We start from the raw sequence: 25,861 nt of genomic DNA on the forward strand, positions 1-25,861 counted from the left end.
GTCACTCCAGAAATGCCAGAGCCACTGACCGACAGCAGCAGGAAGCTGATTGGCTGCTCACATGTGACTCACCTGAGCAGGAGATTCTGTTATCTGAGCCTTTTTCTTCTTCTTTTGGCTCTGTGTTGCTATGGTAACCACCTAGCGCAGGCATGTCCAAAGTCTGACCGGGGGGCCAATTGTAACCTGTGTTCAAATTCCCACCAGCCCGCAGCCTCTGTCATAAAATCAATAGTATGCAGCTTGTCAGCACGTACAAAAAAAAACACGTACAAAAAAAGCTATTTTATATTTCATCAGAAGATGGCAGCAGACCTGTAGCCGCACTCTAGCTGCGCGACCCATGACCCTTTACAGCCCATTTATCAAATATAATATAATATAAAATATCACATGCAATATTTCAAATGAACATCAAGCTTCCTGAAAGTTTTTTTTCTCAGACAGACTTTTTCTTCAAATATGAAAAGCAGGGTGATTTTGGTAAAAACCTGTTGAGATTTATTTGTATTCTATGTGAAGAAATGAAAAGAATTCCATTTGCAATAAAAAAAAGTATTAAATAGTTAATTTTGTGAATGGTTCAAAGTAGAGCACTGGAAAAGAGAGTAACGACACCACCATTGACTCCCTTGGTAAGCCTCATGCGCCCCTAGTGGCAGGATATGGGTGTTGCAAAAGCGCCCAGAAAACTCATTCACTCCAATGTATGTGTGTTGCCCACCTGCTTGTAAATTGATGAAAACGGCCGTGTTTTTGTTTTTAGGTGTCTTGGTCATATCAAATTATACTTATAATTTGTTTATTACAAAATGTAGATTGAAACATTAACTCATTGAGTGCCAGACCTTTTATAAAATGGTCAGTGCCAGGTGCCAGCGTTTTGGGGCATTATGAGTAATATGTCAAGACCCAGAGAATATTTTGTACTATGACTCTGAAAACACCAAACAGCTCAAATGAAAGAGGAGACTCTCTATTTAACTAGGGAAAAAACCATTTGTTTGTACCTTGTTCCATTCTTGATTTATCTAAAGTTGAATAGAGCCTGGTTGCACCAAAAAGACCACTTTTTTTCTAGAAAGCTGAGAAAAATGCATTTTTGTGAAAGAGAGTCTCTCAAGAAAAACAGTGATTTATCCGTTTTAATTTTTGCTTCAAAAACATGTAAGACATCTGAAAATTTAATTTCACGTGTTTTTTTCAAAAAAAGACTAAACAAAAAACATAACAACAACAACAACAACAACAACTAAAATACAACAAGTACGAGCGGTTGCTACCCCCTCAGCCTCTCCTACGCCCCCCTCCCCCTCCCCCTCCCCTCTCCTCTCCTACTTCTCCTGCTGCATCGTCTCTGAAGGAGGGAGGGAGACGTCGTGGCGTCTTCAGCCTCTCTGCTGGACGCGGCCGCGGCAGCGACGCACCGCGCTGATCTCTCGGTTCGTCGTCACGACGTCGGTTTACAGCAACTGGTGAAACTGACTCCGCGATCCGCTTTCGCTTCGGCATTTCGGTGCTGATCATCTAGATGAGTTTACCTTTCCTGCCTCCTCCGATCACTTCATGCTGGAGCTATGCTAACAGCACCGTGGCTAAGCTTCCTCCAGCTCCACGTTACACTTGTTCCAGGCTCTGCCCGTCGTTTTTCTCTAGAAATAGAAACTTTTTCCGACTTTTTTATCTCTGTACCGATCGCGCTCGTCTTCTCCTTCCTCTTCACTTCTTGCTCTGATCTACAGTCTTCTTCGTTCTACACATCCCAGAAGCCCCCAAATTACTCACAGTGTGCGCGAGAGCGTCCCCATTTACCAGCCGCAGAAAACTGCATTTGACGTCTATGGACGTCAATGGCACTCAAGCGTTGGATTTTGATTGACGTCCATAGACGTCAATGGCACTCAATGAGTTAATGTAGACAACTATTTTTTTTTTTACTCGCCTATGTGTTAATGTTTATCTGTAAAGGATCCACAATGATGCTATTAACGTAGGTGATCTATAAATGTCCTTAAATTATTGAAAACACCACACTTGCTCATTCACCAACAATGCAGAGATGTCAGTTCTTGGGCGCTTTTGCAATAAAACCCATATTCCTCCACCAGGAGGCGCTTCCATTGGACCATTGCTGTCGTTACTCTCTTTTACAGAGCTCTAGTTCAATGGGTGTCAGGCTGAACGGTCGGCCCCCCACACATTTTCACCTCAGCAAATCTGGCCCTCTTTGCAAGAAGTTTGGACAGCCCTGACCTAGCATCTCCATTGCCCCCCAATTAAGTTTCTCATAGTAATCGAACAGTTCCTGAGACGCTTGGTTACACTTGTCAGTCACCGTGGTTGCCGTGGTAACGTGTCTCTCTGTGTTGAAGGACAGATCCTCCTCAGCTCGACGCCTTCATCATGGACAAAGCTCTGCTGGACTACGAAGTCTCCATCGACGCCGACTGCAAACTGGCCACGGTCGGGAAGCCGTTCGCCATCGAAGGTAAACGCGGTGTTTGAAATAAATATGTGACGTCATTGAAATACCATCCACTGCCACACTAAGTTTAGTGTCACTGAACAAGACTGTAGTGTTTAATTGTTATCTAGCCTAATGCCACTGTCACAATCATTCACTCCAAAGTGTTGAAAGTCGAAGCCAAAGTGTTATAATCTCTAGACAAACAACTTTTAGACCAGACCTAGTAGGCCTACCTAATCATAACACATGATGCATGAAACTGACACAGAATTGAAATGAATCAGCATCCAGTGGAAATTGCCCTTTACTTTGCTACACCTCTGCCTGGCCATGTGCATTTGTTTACAACAAAGCCGTCAAAAAAAAAAACAATAGATGGAACTCTGGATATATACGATGTTAGACGTGTATATTTGTGTAGTCATAAACAAAAAATGCAGATTACGTAACTACACTGATGTTGCAAGGTTTTCAGACGCCAGGTGGAAGACAGAGAGCCTCTGTTCTCACTCATAACAAGTTACAAGTCACGTAGTTAAAGGGATAGTTCAACATTTTGGCAAATTGGCCCATTCCCATAATCGCTATAGTCGTAGGTTTGTTACCTTTAACTGTCGGTGCAAGCTGTTTTTAGAACGGCGGAGTGGAGCGGCAGGCTGCTCAGGGCTATGCTATGGAGGCTAAGGGAATTTCTTGGTTTCCCTCATCAAACTCATCAAATTCACAACCCAACAACTCAAAAACGCTGTTGTGGACAAGTTGTGAGCTGCACAATCATCACGCTATGAGATAATAACACAACGTTACCAGACAGAGTTGTTTTAGAGGGAAATTCATGCAAAACCGCTGATGCAGTTTTTCAGCAAGCAGTCTCATTTACCTCGAAAACGGCTCCGTTTCGTAACGTTCCATTATTACCTCATAGCGTGGTGAATGTGCAGGTCACAACTTGTCCACAAAAGTGTTTTGGAGTTTTGGGATTTTGTATTTGATGAGTTTGATGAGGGAAACCAAGAAATTCCTTTAGCCTCTATAGCGTAGCTCTGAGCAGCTCACGGCTCTGCTCCGCTGTTCTAAAAATAGCTTGCACCGACAAATAAAGGTAACGAACCTACTGCTATGACTATAGCGATTGTGGCAATGGGCCAATTTGCCAAAATGTTGAACTATCCCTTTAACAATCACAATTACTCCATAGCTTTTTAATTACGGTGAAAATGTAGCATAGCCACGGGGAGAACCCAGCTTAGTTCCTCTCAAAAAAAAATAAAATAAAAAAAGAATGGGGGGACGCCGCACCCTCGCGTCCATCGACCGCTACACCACTGGGTTCAGGTCCAGGTTCAGGCTGGGGGGTTGGTGTTGCTGTCAGCTGCCTGTGTGTGTCTGTGGGTTTTTCTTCAGTTCCCTTCTTCTTCTCAGTCTTGAATGTTTTATTTTTCCCAGAAACATGTTTCAAGAAGTTTCATCATCTCGACCAATCAGAAAAAAGCAACAGCCCTCCACTCCCCCCACCCCCACCCCCCTAGTTAAACAATTTAGAGACTGACACTGAGCTGTTTCCTCAGCGGGCTCCTGTTTGTTGTTCTGTCTTGTGTTAGTACGACATGTTTTCTTAACAACATGAGGTGTAATGATGCTGATAATACCCAGAACAGTTTTATTTATTGAGTGCCATCAGTCCCGTATGACATCATCATAAGTGGCGCCGCCAGCCGGAATCCTGTACGCACTGTGCGTACAATTTTTTTCATAGGTGGGGAAAAAAAGCAATTTTGTTTCTCTTGAGGGGGTGTGATAAAGACTCTTGTTGTTTGTAATAGGCTAAACCTGCTCAGTTCATTGATTATTAAACCAATCACTGAAGCCTAACGTAAAAGCCAGTGATTGTCATTTACGTCATGTCATCTGTCACTTTTTGATTTCTGGCACCTATTTACACTACCGCTATGTGATGATTACACCCGGTCCAGTATAGAAATGTCAAAAAGACAGATGAGCCTTTTCCAAGCATTTAAAAAAAACCCCAGATAACCCACGATCATAAACACGCAGCAGAGCAGCGATAATGAAGGTGCTACGTGAAGACTATCTCCTCTCGTTAGCTCCAAACTCACTTGTCTGCAACGGCGCCGATTCCGTGGGTGCTCCGGTGCTCGAGCACCCACTGACCAGACCAGATGCGCATTTCTCCGTGCCGGTCGGCAAGCGCCTCAGCTGTGTGTCTGCGGGTATGTGTAGCCTGTGTGAATGTGTGTGTTAATCTCTCACGCGCTCTGTTAAGATGAATAAACACAAACCGCTGCAGAGCGGCGAGCCTGGCACAGAACTGGCTCCGGTCCGCGGCTATTTCACGTCCGACGTCTATGTTAAGCACATGTTGTTATTGATATTGTAGCGTCCAACCCGTAACTACAACAACATAACACAAACTTATCTGACAGCTCTCACTTCTTCCTCTGCTCCTCCTCACTCACCTACACACAGGACTCTGTCTTACTCACCCCGGCCCCTCAGTTTCTCATCCAACCATACCCTAACCCCTGTACCTCCGTACACATTGACAGTCAGTCAGAAATCACACAACTTAAACATCAGAACAAGAACATTACTGCGGGGTCGCTACAATATTTTCAGTTGTGCAGTTGGCTATTATTTATTAATAATGAGCGATGAGTCCCATTGCTACGTGGCATGATGCAGGAGTGATACAGGGGTGTGTGTTGTGTTGTTGTGTTTGCCGTTTCTGTGCGTACATTGAAATTGAATCCTGGCGGCCCCACTGATCATCAACATGAGTCAAGTGCGAACACAGACACAAACAGGAGGTAAAGTGACGTCTAATGACAGTGTCACTCAGCCTGTAGTTTACTGCCCCCTAGTGGTGGCAGCAGCACAGCGTCTGTTAGCGGTGCAGTTGTCAATGTAGAAGTGCAATGTAGTGAAGCATTTAAGCTATTTGATGAATAATCAAATGAATAATTAATCAATGCTTCAGTTAACAACACTGACCGCTAGCCTAGCTTAGCACAAAGACTGGAAGTAGGAGGGAAACTGCTGTCTGAGCTTAGTTTAGCTTATTTTAGCGGAAAGACTTAAACTAGTGGGAAATTACTAGGGATGTCCGATATTGGAAATTTGCTGATATCCGATATGCCACCGTCCATAACATAATTTCCTTTTTTTTTGATAATAACCGATACTGCAACAGCCAATCATCTAACAGACACGTGTGCTCTCTGCCTGGCTCAGTGAAACAGCCAATCATTTAGCAGCTGTGTAGTCCGATTGCGGCACCATCGCCATGTGTGTTTGTTTACAACAGAACAGCCGTGTAGTGAGAACACGTGGACTATTACTGTGCGTCTGAAGCAGCGGCGGCAATAATTAAGTAGCGACGGTCCGCCGCTACTTAATTCATAACAAAATCCAGGCATTACGCTATCGGGTTTTCATTATCGACAGAAAAACCGATGACGATATGGACAGATATTACATTTGTATGCTAATATGGGGCCGATATTATCGGTTGGCCGATATTATCGGACATCCCTCGAAATTACATTTATTGCTGATTGGCTACAGGGTATTGTATTGGCCTGTTATTCATTGATTATTGGTGATTGGCTTTATTGGCCTGTTATTTAATTGGTTATTGATGACTGCCTGTAGGTCATAGTATTGGTCTGTTATTAATTGATTATTGATGAATGTCTACATGTTATGATATTGGCCTGTTATTAATTGATTATTGATGATTGCCTACAGGTTATGGTATCGGCCTGCCTCAGAACTCTCCTCTGTCGTCCAACATTTCCGAATTCATCAGCAGATATAAGTCAGAAGGGTACATGGACCTGCTGCATGACAAGTGGTACAAAGTGGTTCCCTGTGGAAACAGAGTGTTCGCCGTCACTGAGGTCTGTCTGTTTCCTATAAACTATTCATAAATAACCATGCATGCCTTTCTGTGCAAAACAAGGAGAATGTGATGATGTGAAGTGTTGATGTTGTCACCAAAACTGTTTCAAAGGCTGAAACGTCACATGAGTTCATGACCTGAACATCATCACGGTTCTTCTTCCTTTTCTTCTTCTACCGTCTGTCAGACTCTCCAGATGGGCATCAGCCACTTCTCAGGACTCTTTGTGTTGTTGTGTTTTGGAGTGGGCGGGGCTTTGTTGACTCTGGCAGGTGAACATGGTTTCTACCGCCTGATCCTGCCGCACATCCGCCGCCGACAGAACCTCAAGTACTGGCTGCACACCTCACAGGTGAGACATCAGAGGCCACAGCGACATGGTCAGTGGTCTGTTAGCTGTTAGCCGCCACAACCTTGAGTCGTTTTCATAACAAAAGTGCAAAATTGATCGGAGGTTCTCTCTTGTTGGGGAACACAGAGGTTCATGTGTGGAAACAACAAACTGAGAAACTTGTGTAATGCTAAAGTTGAAAGCAACCGGGGTTTTTTCAGTTCATGAAGATGTTTCATCCGGAAGTCTCCTTTAGTTCTAAATGAGGGAATCCCAGGTATTAAAGGGATAGTTCAGCCAAAATAGAAATTTCAGTGCATGTCCATATGACGGTTGCAAATGGATACCAACTGTCTTCATAACAAAAAGACACACCAAAAAACATCCAAATACCTCCATGCTGCTTGTAATGTAATGTAATGTCTGTCTTGTATTGAAGCCCCGAAATGTGAAACTGTCCCGGAAAAAATTAAATAAGTCTATAGTTCAAGCTTGTTTGTAGCGGAAGCTCCTCTTCCCAGTTCGTCCAAATTTGACGAACCGGGAAGAGGAGCTTCGAGAAGCTTCCGCTGCAAAACGACCTTGAAATATAGACTTATTTAATTTTTTTCGGGACAATTTCGCATTTCGGGGCTTCATTACAAGACGGACATTACATACGAGCAGCATGGAGGTATTTGGATGTTTTTTAGTGTGTCTTTTTGTTACGAAGACAGTTGGTATCCATTTGCAACCGTCATATTGACATGCAGTGCTACGCCGAGACCCCCTGTAACTCAGAGAAGCCACGGAGGACTCTGAAACTTCTCCCAGCCCTTAGTCCACATGAGGGTGAGTAGATAATGAGTGCAATTTCAATTTTGGGTGAACTATCCCTTTAACCTTTGGTGGGGTGGTCACCATGGAGCCGGTCCTCAGAGTTGTCAACCCTCTGGATCTATGATCACGGCATGATCAGATCACATGGCGTCTTCAAAGCGCCGTAAAAACTAAACTAGGTCACCTGGAGCACTGCCTTCGACTTCAGTCGAAAGAGCAGTTTTGGAACTCTCTTCCAGTTATTTGATTTTTACGGACCACGTAAAACCGGAGATGTGATAGCACAAAAGAATATTTATCTGGGGGATGGGAGGGGCAGACGTTGCTTTTTTCCCCCCCATATAGTCGGGAAAAAGAGGTTGAATCTGCTGATGAATAGAGACATCTGGTGTGGATCAGGACAGAGGGAGGTATTTTTTCCACTTTGGATCTGATGATTTCTGTGTATTTTTTTTTGGTCCAATGTGTTCAAAAGTAGGTTAAAGTGAAAAAAAAAAATCAGATCATATAGATGACGTTGTAGTGGTAAATTTGAATTTTCCTTTGTTTTAATCACTTGAGATGTCCCCACACCCTGCTTTCCCCCCAAGATATCAGATCTCCTTTTGTTTGTTACCCATTTGTGTATTTTAACCTAGAGGAGCATTTCGGTTTTTAGAACTGAAGAAACTTATTCAGATGAAACGTCTTTAAGATCTGACAAGAGGTCCAGTTGTCTTCAACTTGACAATGACGATTGTGAACCTAAGCAGATAAACTGAGAAACTGTTTGTGTGTTTGACAGAAAATCCATCGAGCTCTGAACATGACGTACGAGGACGTGAAGCGTAAGGGAGTGGACAAGGAGAAAAGGTGATGAAATGTAAAGGGATAGTTCAACATTTTGGCAAATTCACCCATTGCCATAATCCCTATAGTCATAGCAGTAGGTTTGTTACCTTTAATTATCGGTGCGTGTTGTTTTGAGATCGGCGGGGCAGAGACGTGAGCTGCTCAGTGAACACAATGGAGGTGAACGGTACAGGTCAACCTGTCCCTCATCAAACTCATCAAATACACAATCCAACAACTCCACAACGCTCTGGTGGACAAGTTGTGACCTGCACATTCACCACGCTATGAGATAATAACACAACGTTACCAGACAGAGTTGTTTTAGAGGGAAATGCAGCCGGAACTACATTCCAGACACGGCTGCTGGGTGGAGGGATTTCAAAAACGAAAGTAGTTCCGAGTATTTGCTTCATGTGTCGTAATGTAACGTTAAGATTATGATGAAGATTTTATTCTGTGGGTAATGGGGGCGTGACTAGATAAGCTTTAGCTTCTCCCGCTTTCCCTTTCGGCCATGTGTATTGTATTATTTGAACTAAGATGAAGTGTGATGATGATGATTTAATTGACATGCCCGAAATAAACAAACAAATAAATAAATAAATAAATGTTACATAATTATACATGATTATTTCCTAGTGTGGTGAATAAACAGGTTACAACTTGTCCACCAGAGCGTTTTGGATTGTGTATTTTATGAGCTCTGCTCCGCCGTCCTAAAAGCAGCTTGCACCGACAATTAAAGGTAACAAACCTACTGCTATGACTATAGGGATTATGGCAATGGGCCAATTTGCCAAAATGTTGAACTATCCCTTTAACGACTCTGAAGGTAACTGAAGGTCAACCGTCAGAGTGTCAGGTGACCGACCCTGTTTCTGTCTGTCTGTGTTCAGCTGTAACCTGCAGAAGCCCCCGACCGCCCACGGCCCCCCCGCCCCGCCCCCTCCCGGCGGCTCGGCCAAATGGAACAACGAGATGAGCAAGGATGACGCCGCCGCCGCCGCCGCCGCCGCTGCTGCCAAGGACGCCCGAGACTTCAAACGAGTTCACTTCAACCTGGAGACCCTCAACACTCGCCGCCTCCTGGCTCGCATCGCTGCCTCCGAAGCCAAGGGAGGCGGGGCTAAGGGGGAGGGGGAGGAGCCTCCCAAGCCGGTGGCGAAGCAGGTAGAAAACCAGCACGTAACTTGAATGAGATCAATAGTAACGAACGAGAGTTTAGCTATATATCATATTTTTCACGCCCTATCACAGTTTAGACAAATCTGAAATTGTTGAAGAAACATCACTATTTCTGTGTGTGTGTTTTGTGTTGCTATGTGTTGTATTTATTCAGTTTGGGGGAATCACAGTGTCTAGAAAGCATCAGTGGCTGCAGCTGAAAGGGACAGCTAACGGTAGCTAAGCTAACGGTAGCTAAGCTAACGGCGGTAGCTAAGCTAACAGCAGGACGTCAGCTGTTAAAACCCTCCCGTTGTGGGACACGACATGAAACTACTCCAGTTAGCTCAGTCATGTTGGAACTCAGATATCCGCTGGAGAAAATATTTTTTCATGGAGCGTTTATTGAGTCACTGAGTTATGAAAGTTAAACAGGTAGCTAACCAGTGGCGGCCGGTCAATAGGGGGCACTAGGGTGCCGTCCCCATCAAAATTTCAGGAAAAAAGTGTAGACACAGTAAACATAAATAACATAATAAAAAGTAATTACCATATCTGTTCAGTGTTCACTCATACAATGGGTTTTACTTTGAAATTCGTAAGCCTTTCCATTCCATATTGGGTTTATTCTGGGTTGTTTCATACATTTCAATAGCGAGGGGCGCCGGCCTAATGAGTGTGTATGTGGGCTCTTAAACTTTTGGCTTCCATGTGACTTCATGCTGGTCTCTAATTGGTCACTTCAAGATTCTCCTCCGGGCGCAGCTCTCTGCGCCCGTGGCCAATCAGCGCGTTTGGGTCATTTTTTCATCCAATCGGATTGATTCATGATACCTGACCTGTCAATCAAAGTCACTCCCCTGGCAGCGGCGACGTGCCTGTCACTCAAACAGTTACAGACGCACCCGCGTGCACACGGAGCAGACAGAAAACAACAACAAGACAGGAGACAATGGCGGCCGCAGCAAAAGAAAAATCAGTTGTTTCAGATTATGTTCAGAGTTTCATCCTAAAATCGGCTATAAAGGCGCCGCTGTTTCACTATTTAGCCTAACTAATTTTCAGCTGCGTCACCTTTACTTTGAAAGTCCAGTGGAGCTGGATCAGAACGGAGCGTTTGTACGGAGGGAGAGATCAGCTGATCCGCTGCTGACTGCTGTTTACTGCTGGATGTGAAGTTTATTTTAGCACCAGCCGCCACTGTAGCTAACCGTTAGCCCAGCTAATCTATGATAACCATGACTAATTACAAAAATGTGCACACATAAATAGTAATGTTTGTCCAATCATTGGTTTTGGTGAAGGTGGGTTTCGGCGGCCGACCTTGTGAGAACGGAGGACCGGCGGCTTCGCTCGCGAGCCTCGTGCTCTCCCTCCCCAAGTCGTCGTCATCCTCTACTACTTCTGCTGCTGTCTCGTCGGCGGCGCGACCCGTCACCACAGCTCCTCCCACCGCCGCTGTAGCCCCGCCCCCGCCGCCGCCGCAGCCCGGCGAGCTGCAGGAGCTGCAGGACCAGATCGAACAGATGAGGGAGAAGCTGAGGACGGCGCTGGCCAGGAGAGCCGAGATCCAGACCACGCTGGCCAAACCCGTCGCCGTCGCCGCTGCTCCAGTAAACACCACCAACAACAACCTGATCCCGGTAACCACGACGACGACAACAACAGCGACGATGACAATGACGACCGCGGCCCCGGCCCCGCCCACCATCATCTTACCCTCCACCATCGCAGCACCGTCGGTAAAGCCGCTCCCCGCCAACACGAAGTGCGTGACGACCATGACGGACCCACCGCATAAAGTCCTGTCCAAAGTGCGGACCATTCACAGCAGAGCGACCAATCAGAGGAGGTGATGCTCTTGGTGCGGGTCACATGACCCCCCAGGCCAGCACACAGCGGCCATTTTAATCAGCTGAGATTTGATAGATGAAGAGTTTCTTTTAACAAGTGGACAACAAAGAACAAAACGACACAAACTCACAACATCAATAATAACATCATAATAACAATAAAGTCAGATTATTTATTTTTTATTTAACTTAATAATAATAATAATAATAATAATTTTTAAGCCATTTTGCTTTTACAGATTAATTAATGTTCAGGGTGAAATGAAGATATTTTATTGCACTATATATAAGATTTACTGAAACTGGGCCAAATAACACATCTATGACCAATATTTATTTTATTTAATAGATCTGTTTGTTTGTCTTTTAATATGTTTGTTAAAAAATGTTCATGTCAATATTTATTTATTAATTAATTTATTTTTCATTTTGACATATTGTTGGTCTTTTTATGGCCAAATATAAGAATATAAAACAAAGCAGTTTTACCTGAAGTAATAAAAACGCCCTCAGAGAATCCTGAGGGATATTTTTTTCCAACGTTTTTATATTTGGTAATTATGAAGTCTTAGTTGAGTTTCAGGTTCGTTAAGCAGGTGGTTGATCCTGCTGCTGCTACTTTGATGAATTCTCTTTATAGAAGCAGATTTTTTGACACTTTCCTCCTCACAGTGTTTGAACTGTTGCTTTAACGTCGATTCAGGTTCTTTTTTTTGATCCTGGTGAAGAAACTGGACTCAGCAACACCGTCGTCGATAAACTGGAGGATTTTAAAAAATAAACTACAAAAAGTAAAACGCACCAAACAAAACAAAAGAGATTCAGACCATTCAGACAAACACAACAGGTCTGTTCACGCCATGTGTTGATGCAATAACAGAGTTTGTTCTTTATGTGGAAGTGAAGAAGCAGATGGAGGATTTTTTTTTTCATGGGATTTTCTGCAGGTTCATTAATACGAGCTGATAATTGGAGTGAGATAAGGAATTATCAATGGGTTTAAATGGATGAAACTATTATTACGAAAGCAAATTTACACCAAAATTGGGGTTAATTAATGGATTATACTGTTAATTAAGGTTAGGGTTTAATTAGTGATGACGAGTTTAGCGATTTTCAAACTGGCCACGTATGGATGCACTGAACTGATGCAGTGAATTCCTAAATTTACTTTTTAAAGTCTTTTTGGTCTTTCACTGAGAATATATTAAATTATCTTCATATGTTTGAATCCATTAATTATCCCATTTAAGTATTTTGGTTACATTGCAAATAATTATTAAATAAATAAATGAATTTAAAAGGTGAGAGATGAAGGGCGTGTGGGATGAAAATGACGAACTGCTCCTTTAAGGTCTCTGCAGGTGTGATCAACCAGGTTCAATCCACGTCTTCCTCCTGACCTGTGTTTCTGTGAGGCGTTCATGGACCCGTACGTTTGTACCGATGAGCTGTGAGGCGTTCATGGATCCATCTGTTTGAACCGATGAGCTGTGAGGCGTTCATGGACCAGTTTCTTTGCACTGATGAGCTGGGAGGCGTTCATGGACCCGTCTGTTTAAACCGATGAGCTTTATTTTGATTTTTAAATTTTTCAGTGTGGTTTGATTAGAACTCGACCTTCTCTCTATCGATTCATTGATTTTTGCAGAACTTTACATAATTTATACAATTTGTCTTTAAAGCATTCCTTTTTTTTCTGCAATCTGTGAAGACCTCTACTGTGAGGTGTTCACTGACCTGTCTGTTTGTACTGATGAACTATGGGATGTTCACATACCCCTGTTTGAACAAGGCTCCTGGACGGTCTCTGTTGATGTTGATCTTAACGTAGTTTTTTTGGGAAAAATTAAAAAGGAAACAAGGGTGTTACCAAATGAGGAGTTTTAAATTTTTTTTATTGCATCAATAAAAAACTGTAATGTGGTTGGTTTCTCACATGATTTCAGTTCAGGTTAGGCTATAGGTAATTAAGATAATTGTAGTAAACCAGCATGAATTACTATAATGTTGGCAAAGTAGAGCTCTGGTTACGTTGACTTGCTGAACTAACCCTGAACCCTAGGCTAACTTTATTTAGCTAAACTGCAACTTAGGGCTTTAGATACTTGACCCTTACGTTGCGTTCACACCAGACGCAAAGCAAATTTTTTGTGGAATGAGATTACATATAAAGTCAATGCAAAGATGCGAAAGCACACGTATTTGAGCCGGCGGTGCGAATGACGGGCTGAATTGGCATGATGCGAATGCCGTGATGCAAATTTGTGCAAGTTTAAACAATCAACTCCAGCGAAATATAAAGCCCCGTTTCCACTATGCGGTACGGTACGGGTCGGTACGTAACGGTACGCTTATTTCAGCGTTTCCACTACCATGGAACCGTACTGGTCCCATGTTACCCGTTACCATTTTTGACCTGCAAGTCAAGATGAGGATGGAAACTCTCATCCCTCTTTCTGGCTTTAAACAATCTCTCTCTGAACTATTAGTCACCAGTTGCACCTGTGACTCTTAGCTTTCAAATTGTATTGCACTTTTGGGGTCTCTTTTATTGTTATCAATTATCATTGTCTCTTTGCGACCTTGCTCTTGCTATGTATTTTCTCGCTTGTTTTGATTGATTGTTTTGTAATGCTTCCTGACCAGGATATCCTTGGAAAAGAGATTGTCAAATCTCAATGGATCCTTCCTGGATAAATAAAGGTAAAAAAAAAAAAGCTGGTTGCCGTAAAAATGGCAGAGAATGGGTTCAACTGGACCGCGAGCCAGTGTTGCTACGTAAGTCGAAGTAGTGACGCTTCGACACGCACTCCGTCTACCCCTGAAGGTCCCCTTTATACAATGGAAACGCAAAGCTGACCATATCCTACCCGAAAGCACGCGTATTTGAGCCGGCGGTGCGAATGACGGGCTGAATTGGCATGATGCGAATGCAGTGATGCAAATTTATGCATGTTTAAACAATCAACTCCAGCGAAATATAAGTTCCATACACAGCTGTTTGTGATAAATGCTGAGATATCTCATCGATGTTTTACTTTTGAATGTTTATAGTCAAGATAGATATGTTGGGGTCAGAGGTTAGGCTTGGTTGATTGCTACCATCCACCGGATGTCTTTGTGTCAGGGGTCAAATAACTGTGTTTAACAGGAAAAAATGAGGCTTCAACCCCCAGAAAATGATGCGTCTCTGATGTTCTTTGTTATTGTATTAATGGTAAGTTTAAATCCTCATACCTAATATCATGCAGAGTTTAAGGTGAGCCAGGCTGAGGAGAAGCTGCAGTATGAGGAAACCCAACAACACTGACTTTGGCAGGTAAATGTGCATTTGGACACTTTCACGCACTCTAATATGTGTAGTTGGCAGAATGACAGGACGTTTTATCGCCCTGATAGAAGATGTAATGTAATATATACTGAGCATATAAGAAGTTTGGCTGAATGTGAGGTCAGCAATATAAACGCGGGGGAGGACGCAAACACCATTTGTAGAAACACCATAGGAACATTAATAAGCCAGTTGTTTTAACTACATTATGTTAAGAGTGTACATTAGCACATAAAAATTAATCTATAACTGGTACAGTTCAGGTCTCATAAACTGTATCCTTCTTTGTCTTTTTTTTGGATGTAATTATCAAAAAGCCATCCTCCTTATTAATTTCTTCTTCACAGGATGGATCTGTGGAGAGAGGGAGCGAGGTCCCCGTCTGCTTGGTGGTGTATCTCTTCAAAGAGCAGGTAAATTAGACGCCACTATATTTTGTGTTACTCTCATGTTTACGTTTGAAACGAAATGAGGTGTGTTCCAAACACATGTAAAGGAAAACCGGAAATATAAAGGAAAAAGTTATAAATAGAGAGCAGCTGGGCATCAGCTGAGCAACAGGTGTGGCAATGAACAACAACAAGGCAGCACCTCCTTAAGAACAATGCTGTGTTTACTTTGGCCGTGTTGATTACTTGGCATGCAGAATTAAGTTGTATATGGATGGATGTATGGATGGATGGATGGATGGACAGACTTTATTCCAGACTCAACACAGATAATGAGACTACAGTAAAAAATAACCTGTTGTCATTTAACCATAACAAACAACATCCAACTCTTAGTCTGCCAATGATTCGACAGCTCTTTGTTTAACTTCTTCATTTTGTGTTTGTGCTGTCAAATGAATGTGTCAGTAAAATGTACAATATTCAGTTGTATAGGTCTAAATAAGTTTAACCCGTTATGGGGTGCTCATTGAAATACTTTCAGATTTGAACCATTCTTGAAGAGTATTAGATTATTAGTATTTTCTTTGCTGCAAATCACTGTCAGTGAAGTTACCATACATGGTAACAGGAACATTTATTAATAGCCTACATAAAAAGTGTGTAAAAAAGGGGCGGCGCGTGGCACAGTGGTTAAAGTGGCCGCCCCATGTAGAGGCTACAGTCCTCAACGCAGGCGTCCCTAGTTCGAATCCCGAATCGGGCAGACCTTTCCTGCATGTCATTCCCCCTCTCTCTGCCTCCCCCTTTCCTGTCTACCTCAGGCAGAAAAAAGCCAAAACAATGTGTGTAAAAAAACAAACACGTTTTCCAAATCTAAGTACTTAGTTAAAAGTTATATAACTTTTTTGTCATAAATAAGCTAGTGGTTGGAGTCAGGCAATAGGATTTAATTGTACAAAAGTTTCTATAGTATTGGAGTAGAGAAAAAAAATCGACCTCTTAAAACGCACACATTAAGGCAATTTCATACTGTTTTAAAGTCAAATTTAATGACATAACACTTGAATTTATTGACAGAGCCACTTGAGCTTAGAAACATTATTTTAAGGTCAAAAAGACATTCAGGCAAGAAAGGTGAGCAGAGATGCCAAAAGCAGCTTCATTCCTTACTTTCCCGTACCTGCTCCACACTACTTATTTCATGCTTTTCAGCTGTGTCACCTACAGTAACACTCCTCAAGTGGTATTCAAGAGCACTGCAAACTGTAGAAAATAAAATAAAAAAACACACACATTAAGGCTGTCAAACAGTGGGTGGAGCTCAGAGACTACAGTCCTCTGTCAGGGAATGGGTGAGTAATGCTGTGTGATGTATAGCGTGTGAGGTGTGAGGGAGGGAGGAGCAGGTATGTCAAGCCGTTTGTTGCTTATTGGAACAATATCCGAGTGGAAACAACAACAAAGGTCTGAAGTGTTGTTATTATTGTTCTTTGTCCCGCCCAAGTGATTTTACATTTTGATATTCCACACATGCAACAAACATCAAGTGCAGAATCTGTATACTGATTATAACACAGACTTGCCAGTTGCACATAGAAACAGATCCTCTGGTTTTAGACGTGGCATTTATGATAAATAAAAAATAAAATTACAGCTCATCGGTCATTGTCAGTTACAGTCCAGGTTTTCAGTATGTCAGTCATATTCTCATAAACACAATATCTCAGTAAGACTCAGTGGTCAAAGCATCAGTCTGTACTTCAGGAAGTTGTGGGTTTGATTCCTTGCACATATTTTTTACATGTCAAATTTTACTACTTTAACATACTTTGTTACACACTTGATTCAACTTGTAAATTGTTCACAAGACTTTCATCTATTCAGCGATCACCTGACAGTCTTTGATTTATGATAGCATAGAGCTGATTGAACTTCCGGTGGTCTGTGGCCAAGGGGTTAACAATCATGAGGTCATGGGTTTGATTCCTGCTTCAGAAATATTTGTAGCAATGGCTTTCAGCATTCACACGCATTTTCTTCAGGAAATGCTCTTTCCAGTTAATTCCAATCATAGATCTTATTAAGGCAAGGCAAGTTTATTTGACAGCACATTTCCGCAACAAGACAACTCAAGGTGCTTTACATATTAGCAAAATGAGAACATGTTAATTAAGTTGAACACTGATCAGCCCCAACATTAACACAGGAGACTGTTTTATTGTTGTGGCTCTTTATATTTACAACGTGAATTGTGGAATTCAGGAATTTAACCGTCATCATTCTGGTTTTGGTTCTTATTTAAACAAACATATTAACTGATGAAACTATAAAGGGCGTGAAAAAGGTATTAGCATAATTGTCCACTGAACAAAAGAAGGGATGACAGTCTGAATGAAAATAATGGGAACACACCCAAACCCTGACGTTGGTACACATGAACCTACAGCACCTGTACGGTAGCTATATAAAGTCCAGCAGGCTGATCAGCTGCACTGTCACCATCCACTCACCTGTTCATCATGGGGAAGCTGATCCTCTCTCTGACTCTGGTCTGGGCGCTTGCCAGCTCAGGTAAGACCACCTCTTCTTACTGTAGAGATTCTGCAGGTACGAGACAACCAATATTTAACAGATAAATAAAAACGAGAACTAAATAAAAGATGATTAATTATTTCAATCAACCAGAGCTGATCATGTGAAACTATCTAAATCCAGGGGGATAATGTGGATGAATCTACGTTACCACTTGTTAATGGGTCCATTTTCGATAAATATATGTAAATAGACATTACATGCTGCAGTGTTATTTAGTAGTTCTGTTTTGTTGCAATTTGTCCACACCTGCACAGGCACGCTCACATTAGAGATCTGTTTAGCTTCTTCTATTTTGACTCCCACCTCTTACATCGCGACTTCCAACTACTCCCCTTCCCTCCCAAAATGTAAGTCAAAAACAGCTTTGTTTCTGCTGCCATTATTGAACTGATAGGCTGAAATCGCATACATCGATTGATTGTGCAGGACTTGTTTATTTATTTATGTATTTATATGTTTATTTATTATCTATTCATTCCAGTTAATAATATTAATTTTGCCATTTTATCCCAGATTCAGATTCCATCTTAATAAATTTAGAGTTTTTGCTGTTATGGCTTTTATCTGTCTTTTTTTTAGCATGGTTTCTGGATCAATATGCTGTATGATGTTACATATGTTCTGACATGTGTATGTGAATGAACAACTCACTGCAAAATAAATCTACCTACGGGTATCAATAAAGTAACCTGAACCTGAACCTGAGCCATCAGAGACTCATCGACATCATCAACACACAAACGTTTCTGTGAGATCGTAATCACAGGTCTGCTGCAGGTGAAGACACTGTCACAGCTGATCAGATTTAGATAAAGACGATGAACAGAAGAATTTTTATTGTTTTTCAGCTCATTTCCTCTAAACAGTTTTCACATCCTTTAAAACTGACAATGCAACAGTTTCATGGTTTATTAAAATGCATCCACTGATTTTGTTTTGTAGGAAGATGTAAAACTGAAAGATGTATAATGGTTCTACAGAATAAAGACAAACCAGTGCTATGCCTGGTGAGACTGACTGTCAACATTTGATATATTGGTCCACTGTACTGATCGAGCTGTTTTGCATGTATTGATCCAACTGTGACTTGAAGCGACTGAGGAGTGTGTCCCCTGGGGGGAACGTGGCTGACGCACTTTGTGCTAATGTTTGATGTGATGTTACTGTGTTTCTTTGTGTTGCTCAGTGCACAAATCCCAGCTCTCTTGCCTCTGTTGCATTATGATCATTTATTCACTTTGACATAATGCAAATCCAAGTTTCTCTGTGTCGTTGACAGAGCGAACAAATTAAAAACGATCTTCATAGCACAGCCGTCGAAAACACCTGACCACAACGGTGCACTTCCTGCCTACACACCTGGACCTCAGGATAACAGCACATCTGGCTCCTAAAGGATTTATAAGAGGAGCAGCTGGTTAATCATTGAAACACCAAAATGTGGATGTGAAGTTATCAAACATTAGTTCAGGCCTGAGATTCTCCTGTGATGTCGATCACATTGTCAATTCACTGTATAACAACGCTGTTCTAGGATGAGACGGGAGCTGACGTCACTTCAGAGGGAAACCAGCAGCTGCCACAGAAACGTGTTGAGAAGCTCCAGTCTCTGAGGGGCGGTGTGTTCAAGGACACTGTGAGTGTGTGTACTGTAGAGGATTATCTGTACTTGTTCTATAGAAGGATTCACTCTGACTCTGTGTTTTTTGGAACAGTGATTATACTTGCTAATGTCGTGTGATGATGAGCCTCGTGTTAGTACTGATCAATAATTATCGGTTTTATTGATATCCAGTGTCAGCACATTAATTTCTACATTAATGACAAACCTTTGAATCAAAGAATAATCAAGACTACCAATAAAAAACTGTTATAAGATGTTGACATGGGGACATAATATTATCATAAACATCCACTGGATATAAGAAGACACAATTCTATGTGTTATGTTGTAAAGTTTGTATGTGTGGAAAACATAATACATTTCCATATTTACTTTCACATAATTTCTATATGCTAATTAATTTAAACAACAAATTAATTGTATATACTGTATGTGTAAACATGTATTTCTATTACATATGATATTAACATATATTGATGGCCTCGGTATGTAGAATATCAGTATATCATGTTGACAAACTGCCACTTTGAATTTTAGTTTTAATTATACTGGCAGGATGGTTTTTATTGTTTTATTTGTTGTTTGTTTTTATTTTTGTTTCTATCTTTTTGTGAAGCTCTCTGTGACCTTGTTAAAAAATACAACAAGTAGTTCCGACCAAGCAATCTGATTGGTCAATAAGACATTTAGAACGTGCTCAAATCAGCATTACAGCACGGCTGCCTTATCACTGAAAATATTACTTCGCCATGTCATGTTGTTTACACATCTCCATGGCAACATGGACTTTTCCCCCTTTTATTTTGAAAAACGTCATTTATTACTCGTGAAAATAAATCACAAACTACATTGACCTCCTGTAGGTTGTTCCTGACAGCTGCCAAAGTCACATTTATAGAACAATTATGTTATTTTATTTTTTGTTAATATATTGTAAACTTCCCCGTTACAGCCGAGAGGATTGTCTCCCTCCCATGTGTGTAAAGTCGGAGAGACACGAGTTGTGATCGCGGTGAATATGTTTTTTAAAATATGGCCTGGAGCTGAATATTTTCATTGAAATAAAACGGAGGTGATTACCTGTATGTTTCTCTCTCCCTCTCTCTCGCTTGCGCCTTTTGGGCTTTTAAATAATCTGGAGTAATCGTTTGGCTTTCTCTATCAGCTGTGTCGGCGACACGGCGCTATAACTTCATTTACATGCAGAGTTTGCGGTTGTAGAAGCTACATATGTGAAAGGAAAAAAAACGGTATCTTTGTTATAACTTGGGCGAGTTTGTGCAGTGTTGATTTAGTTCGGGAAAGTCCGAGACCGCGTTAAAACATGAACGTCAGCTCAGAGTTCACTCATCTGGGACTAGAAAATCATTTCTGTTGCTAGGTCGTTACTAAGGTTCGGACTATTTGCTGTAGAGGTGAACTAGGTTCCATTACACATAGGAGTCTACTGACGTGACTGATTGTGTTTCAGTTATTAGTCAGACCCCATTTATTTCCATGGAAACGGGAAGCACACTCGCAAAAAACTTTAAATTTTGAGAGCAAAACGTCCATCAACATGAATATTTATTTAATTATACGCTCTATTTTGTTGGTAATTGTTGTATAATCGCAATATTACCCGAGAGGGTGTGCTTTAACGTCATTTGAGCACGACGGTGATGCGGTCAGGACCGAGGCGCTTGCGCCGAGGTCCGCAAGCATCACCGAAGTGCTCAAATTACGTTTAAGCACACCCTCGAGTTAATTAACAAACTGCCACTTTGAATTTTAGTTTTAATTATACTGGCAGGATGGTTTTTATTGTTTTATTTGTTGTTTGTTTTCATTTTTGTTTCTATCTTTTTGTGAAGCTCTCTGTGACCTTGTTAAAAAAGGAGTACCTATTATAAATAAAGATGGTTATATGGCAGGACATACTGTATACAACAGTAGTGATAATGTTAACTTCAAAATGTTCACAAAGAAAACATCTGTGGAAATCCTCCACCTCTGCTGATCTCAGGCCAGATCAGATAATCACATCAGTTAATTCTGATCAAACTCACTGAAACATTCAGACTCGGTTTGGAGAAACTTGTCCTTTCCTTCAGTGGCTCCGTGTTACAATCAATTTTATGGTCCTTTAAACGCAGCAGTGACGTAGCATAGGGTGGATGACATAGACATATATACATAGACGCCGCATTGGCTGTGGAGCGACGTGCCTACGCGCCGCCATATTGGAACAGGACTGACAGCGGCAGCAGTGCATGCAGCTATGGGGAAAAGAGGAACTCCTCAACCTCAAATTCGCAGAATTTTGGACCGATTTCCAAACGGTTTGATTTGTTAAAAACGTCAGACATGTAGGTATGATACAGGATGCTTGGATATTTTGAAAATGCTGGTTTTACTTTTTTTTCCTATGCTATCAGCAGACAAGCTTCGGAAAATATACCAGACTTCGGTGCCGCATATGGATGTGTTAATAAGGGGAACATAAAAAACAGATCTTGTAGAATCACTTTTCAGAGGTCAGATGTAAGTAAAGGATAATATATAGTGAGCAGCAGGTTGTTATATAGTGAAATAAACCCAGGACGGACAGAGCCCCTCAGCTCTGAGTCCAGGTTCCATTCTAACCAGCTCACTAGGCCTACATCATCCTGCCTATTACACAGCTGCTTACTGGTGAAATAACTCATTTGAGACAAAATGCGACGTTATTAATCTATAAATTACCTCTGAAAAAGAAAACTACCGGCACGGCTTAACAAGCGGCGTCCCTAGCAACGGCCCGGTTACGTGGTGCTGGTTCTCCGGTTGATGAGGGGCAGCTGTCTGCTGCCTGTGTTGTGGTTGTGTCCCGAGAGCAGCCCACGTGAATTTGTTGCCGTCGTCAGTATCGGTACCGGTACAATGCAATCATCGTTGCTGGTACCGGTGCTGGTGCCGAGCAAAGTGTGTTTTGTGTGTTGTCAGAGCTCTGGAGGGGGAGGCTGGCTGGCTGGCTGCCCAGCACGAGGCACTAATAATAATAGCCTATAATATAATAATATATACCCTTAAAAAAAAACCTTAAACAAAGACCGGATCTACATATTTATCATGTCTGACATGTGTTACAAACAAACTCCGTGAAAATAGCTTGACAATTGAGCGAATTATGATCACTTTTACATCAGACCTCTATGGAAGTAATGCACTGCAGGAGTGAGTAGTCCTGTTCCAAGATGGCCGCCCTGTAGGCACGTCGCTCTAGTGGAAGGCAGCAGTCAATGCGGCGTCTATGTATATATGTCTATGGTGGATGAGCTCAGGTGTGTTCCACCTGTCTGACTCACCTGTGCAGCCTGCTGTGTGAGTGTTGTAGCCGGGCTCTGCAGGCTAGTCGAGGCTCTGATCCCGAGCACCGAGGGAAGCACCGACGCTCTAGGTGCCCAGCGTCAGGTGGTATCAGGTAAATAAAAGCAGAGCATACCCATAGTGCACGCACTCAGCTAAAACCTGCAAGAGGAAGGTAGAAATGGATGAAGGGTAGAATTAATGAAAATGATGTGTAAATATTATGCCAGAGAACAATGTGCAATGTTACACTTGATTTAACACACTCCCTCTTGGTGTTATTTTTAGCTACAGGCTGCATCCTCCTCCTGCTGTGACAAATTCACCCCCTGGGATTAATAAACTTAATCTTGTCTTGTGTTGAAAACTAAATTTGTTTTACTATATTTACATCAACATAACTTTTAATTAAATATTAGGCTAGTTTATTTTACATAACAAAAAAGGAACTAAAACTGAGGACCAACATCATTGTTAAATTGAATGTGAACATACTTTTCTCACTGCTGTGGATCAATATATATTTTTTCAAACATATTAAATGAATTCTGCTTAGATAAAATTGACTGAATGAAAAAATATTTATAATCAATTTGCAAATGATTAATAGAAAGAAAAAAAATTCAAGGAAAGAGAGGGGAGATATGGGCTATCAACCAAGAATAAATACTAGGCTACATTAAAACATGTGTATCTCTGTGGCTGGAGTAAAACTGTGGAGTAGCTTGCCTTTTCTATCTGTATAATACAGTATTTAGCCTATTAACTACGTTTGAACTAAGGAATGTATTATTGAAGGTCGATTGATTGTGATTGATGCTTGACTGTAAATAATTTGTGCACAAGATCGAATAAACCAAACTAAACTAAAAACAAAAATCTGTCCAGATAAGCCTCTCTAATTTACAGCGTCAGACCCCCAGCTGTTGGCTGGTGAACAGGTGAGATAGTGGGATTTTGGGGGAAACTTCAGTGATTGCTGAAATTTGGCATCAGAGCAACACGCTCTCAATTAAACATGACTTCAAGCCTGAGTGACATGCAAACGAGTAAGTTACATAAAACAGACTTACTTCTGGAGCGAGGATGAAACGGCCGTTTGAAGAACTGCAATTTTTGGTAGGCTACTTCCGTGTTCGCAATTTTTTTTTTTTTTTTCAACCGTTGGGGGTCCACTGGAAGCCGCCAGGCGAGGTAAAAACACCAGTTGTTCAATTGTTGGGGAGTTAAGACATTTATAATGATAGAGCTGTCCGGTATTTTTATTTATTTATTTTAAAACTACGACCTATTTCTCATTAGTGCCTCTAGGAATTTTGTAGTACGAGCTCAATCACCCCTAAAGTGGACTGTACCATTTCGTAGCCGTTAGATGAATGAGCGCGAAATTGGAATCGGTTTGCTTCACTCTGGAAGTTTCAGCCGATCCAGAAATGTGTGGGTCAATAAGCAGCAGCAGCAGCTAACTAGCAGGTAAGTACCCAACTTGTACACGTTTTTTCTTACCGTTAGTCTTTAAGTTTTTTTCTTCTTTTTAAAAAAAATTAGTCTGTGTTAAATATCTATAGTCAACACTCACTTCGGCTGGTGTATAGCCATACATTTGGTGAATTGATGTTGGCTAACTGATAGCACAGTCTAGTGTTAGTTTAGCATCAAGACACCATGAAATACTGTATGAGCTCATGTAACTTTAGCAAACAGTCATAACCTGTGATCATATTCATCTTGACATGAATGAGCGCGAAATTCGAATCGGTTTGCTCCACTCTGGAAATTTCAGCCGATCCAGAAATGTGTGGGTCCATAACATAGCAGCAGCAGCTAACTAGCAGGTAAGTAGGCTACCCAACTTTAATATACACGTTTTTTCTTACAGTTAGTCTTTCAGTTTTTTTCTTCTTTAGTCTGTGTTAAATATCTATAGTGAACACTCACGTAGGCTGGTGTATAGCCAGGTTTGGTGAATTGATGTTATCTTACTGATAGCACGGTCTAGTGTTAGTTTAGCATCAAGACACCCATATGAAATACTGTGTAAAAGCCCATGTAATTCAATTATGCACACTTTAGCAAACAGTCATAACCTGTGATCTTGACATCGGTAAGCCTGTTGTTGTGGTTTTAGATTTATAAAAGCCATCCTCCTTCCTGTGTTTGAACAATATTGAGATTAATGTGCAAATTTTTTGTAATGTGATCCCAAGAAACTAAGTAGGCTACTTTGATAAAGTACTGTTCAGTTTTGAAATAGGCCTATTTTTTAATGAGCTAACTTGAGGATTTCAACATAATGCCACTTATACTGTCAGAGAGGGAAATGTTGAACTTTATACTTAGCTGTATTTATTTGACAGCTTTAGTTTCTGGTCACGTATCAGCTGTGGGGATAAGCTAAGATTAGATAAGATAATATTCCTTTCATTCATCCCAAAGTGGGAAAAAAACAAAGGAAAAAAGAAAAGAAAAGCAAATGGACCATGAATTTTAAGTACTCTGTAAAGATAGTATATCCAGTGTTCCAGTGTTTACATGTGACATTTACAACAGTTGACGACTAGACTGGACATTTAATGATATACCGTAATCACTTGGTTTTTCTTTCACAATGTGCAATAATCAATAACAGTCTGTTCAAATTGTCTCTTGAGCATGTATATATGTAACAATACAATACTTCACTAATTTTCAAAGTTATATTTGTATGGAGAACTGTCAAATAACATTTTCCTGTGTGGGATTTATAATGATGATTTCAGTAGACCAGACCATTGTTGATGACAATGCAACATACGACTGGTCGACCAGCACTGGGAGCAACCTGGAATTCAAGCAGCGGTAAGACGTCAGGACAGTGATTATTCCTTAAAGAAACTTTATTGTGATCCACCTAAGATCCTTGGCACTATTGTGTCTTACTTTTATTTATGATTATTTAACCTACTTTTTTATTCATTATTCATTTTGCTGTTATTCTTTTTTTTAAACACACTGAGTAATTCACTAGATAGTGTCTCAAAAATGCAAAATGTTCTTGTCATTATGATGATAATATCAACAAAGTTATGCAATGCTCTCAAAGAATCTATTTTGCACAGTGAGTTCTACTCTCACTTTTGTCTGATGTGATAATATACCTATATTATATTTAGGCCTGTGATGTTCAGTGCGAACAGTGTTGTGTTGACAATTTAAAGCT

At 41.2% G+C, this 25,861-nt stretch overlaps 1 protein-coding gene across 1 annotated transcript in view; it reads left to right on the plus strand.

Annotated features, from left to right (window-relative positions):
* The window catches only part of grin3bb (glutamate receptor, ionotropic, N-methyl-D-aspartate 3Bb), a 50,806-nt gene extending 39,290 nt beyond the window's left edge, over positions 1-11,516 (plus strand). The window contains exons 5-10 of the mRNA XM_085775246.1: positions 2,373-2,488; positions 6,236-6,387; positions 6,577-6,741; positions 8,324-8,391; positions 9,270-9,534; positions 10,842-11,516. Of these exons, the coding sequence (XP_085631372.1) occupies positions 2,373-2,488; positions 6,236-6,387; positions 6,577-6,741; positions 8,324-8,391; positions 9,270-9,534; positions 10,842-11,393 (1,318 nt within the window). The 3' untranslated portion in view covers positions 11,394-11,516. The remainder of the gene's footprint in view (positions 1-2,372; positions 2,489-6,235; positions 6,388-6,576; positions 6,742-8,323; positions 8,392-9,269; positions 9,535-10,841) is intronic.
* The last annotated feature ends 14,345 nt before the right edge of the window (positions 11,517-25,861 follow it).

The sequence above is a fragment of the Trachurus japonicus genome, chromosome 4 (genome assembly GCF_045865225.1).
Source record: "Trachurus japonicus isolate A0001 chromosome 4, Traja_1.0".
Classification (NCBI taxonomy): domain Eukaryota; kingdom Metazoa; phylum Chordata; class Actinopteri; order Carangiformes; family Carangidae; genus Trachurus; species Trachurus japonicus.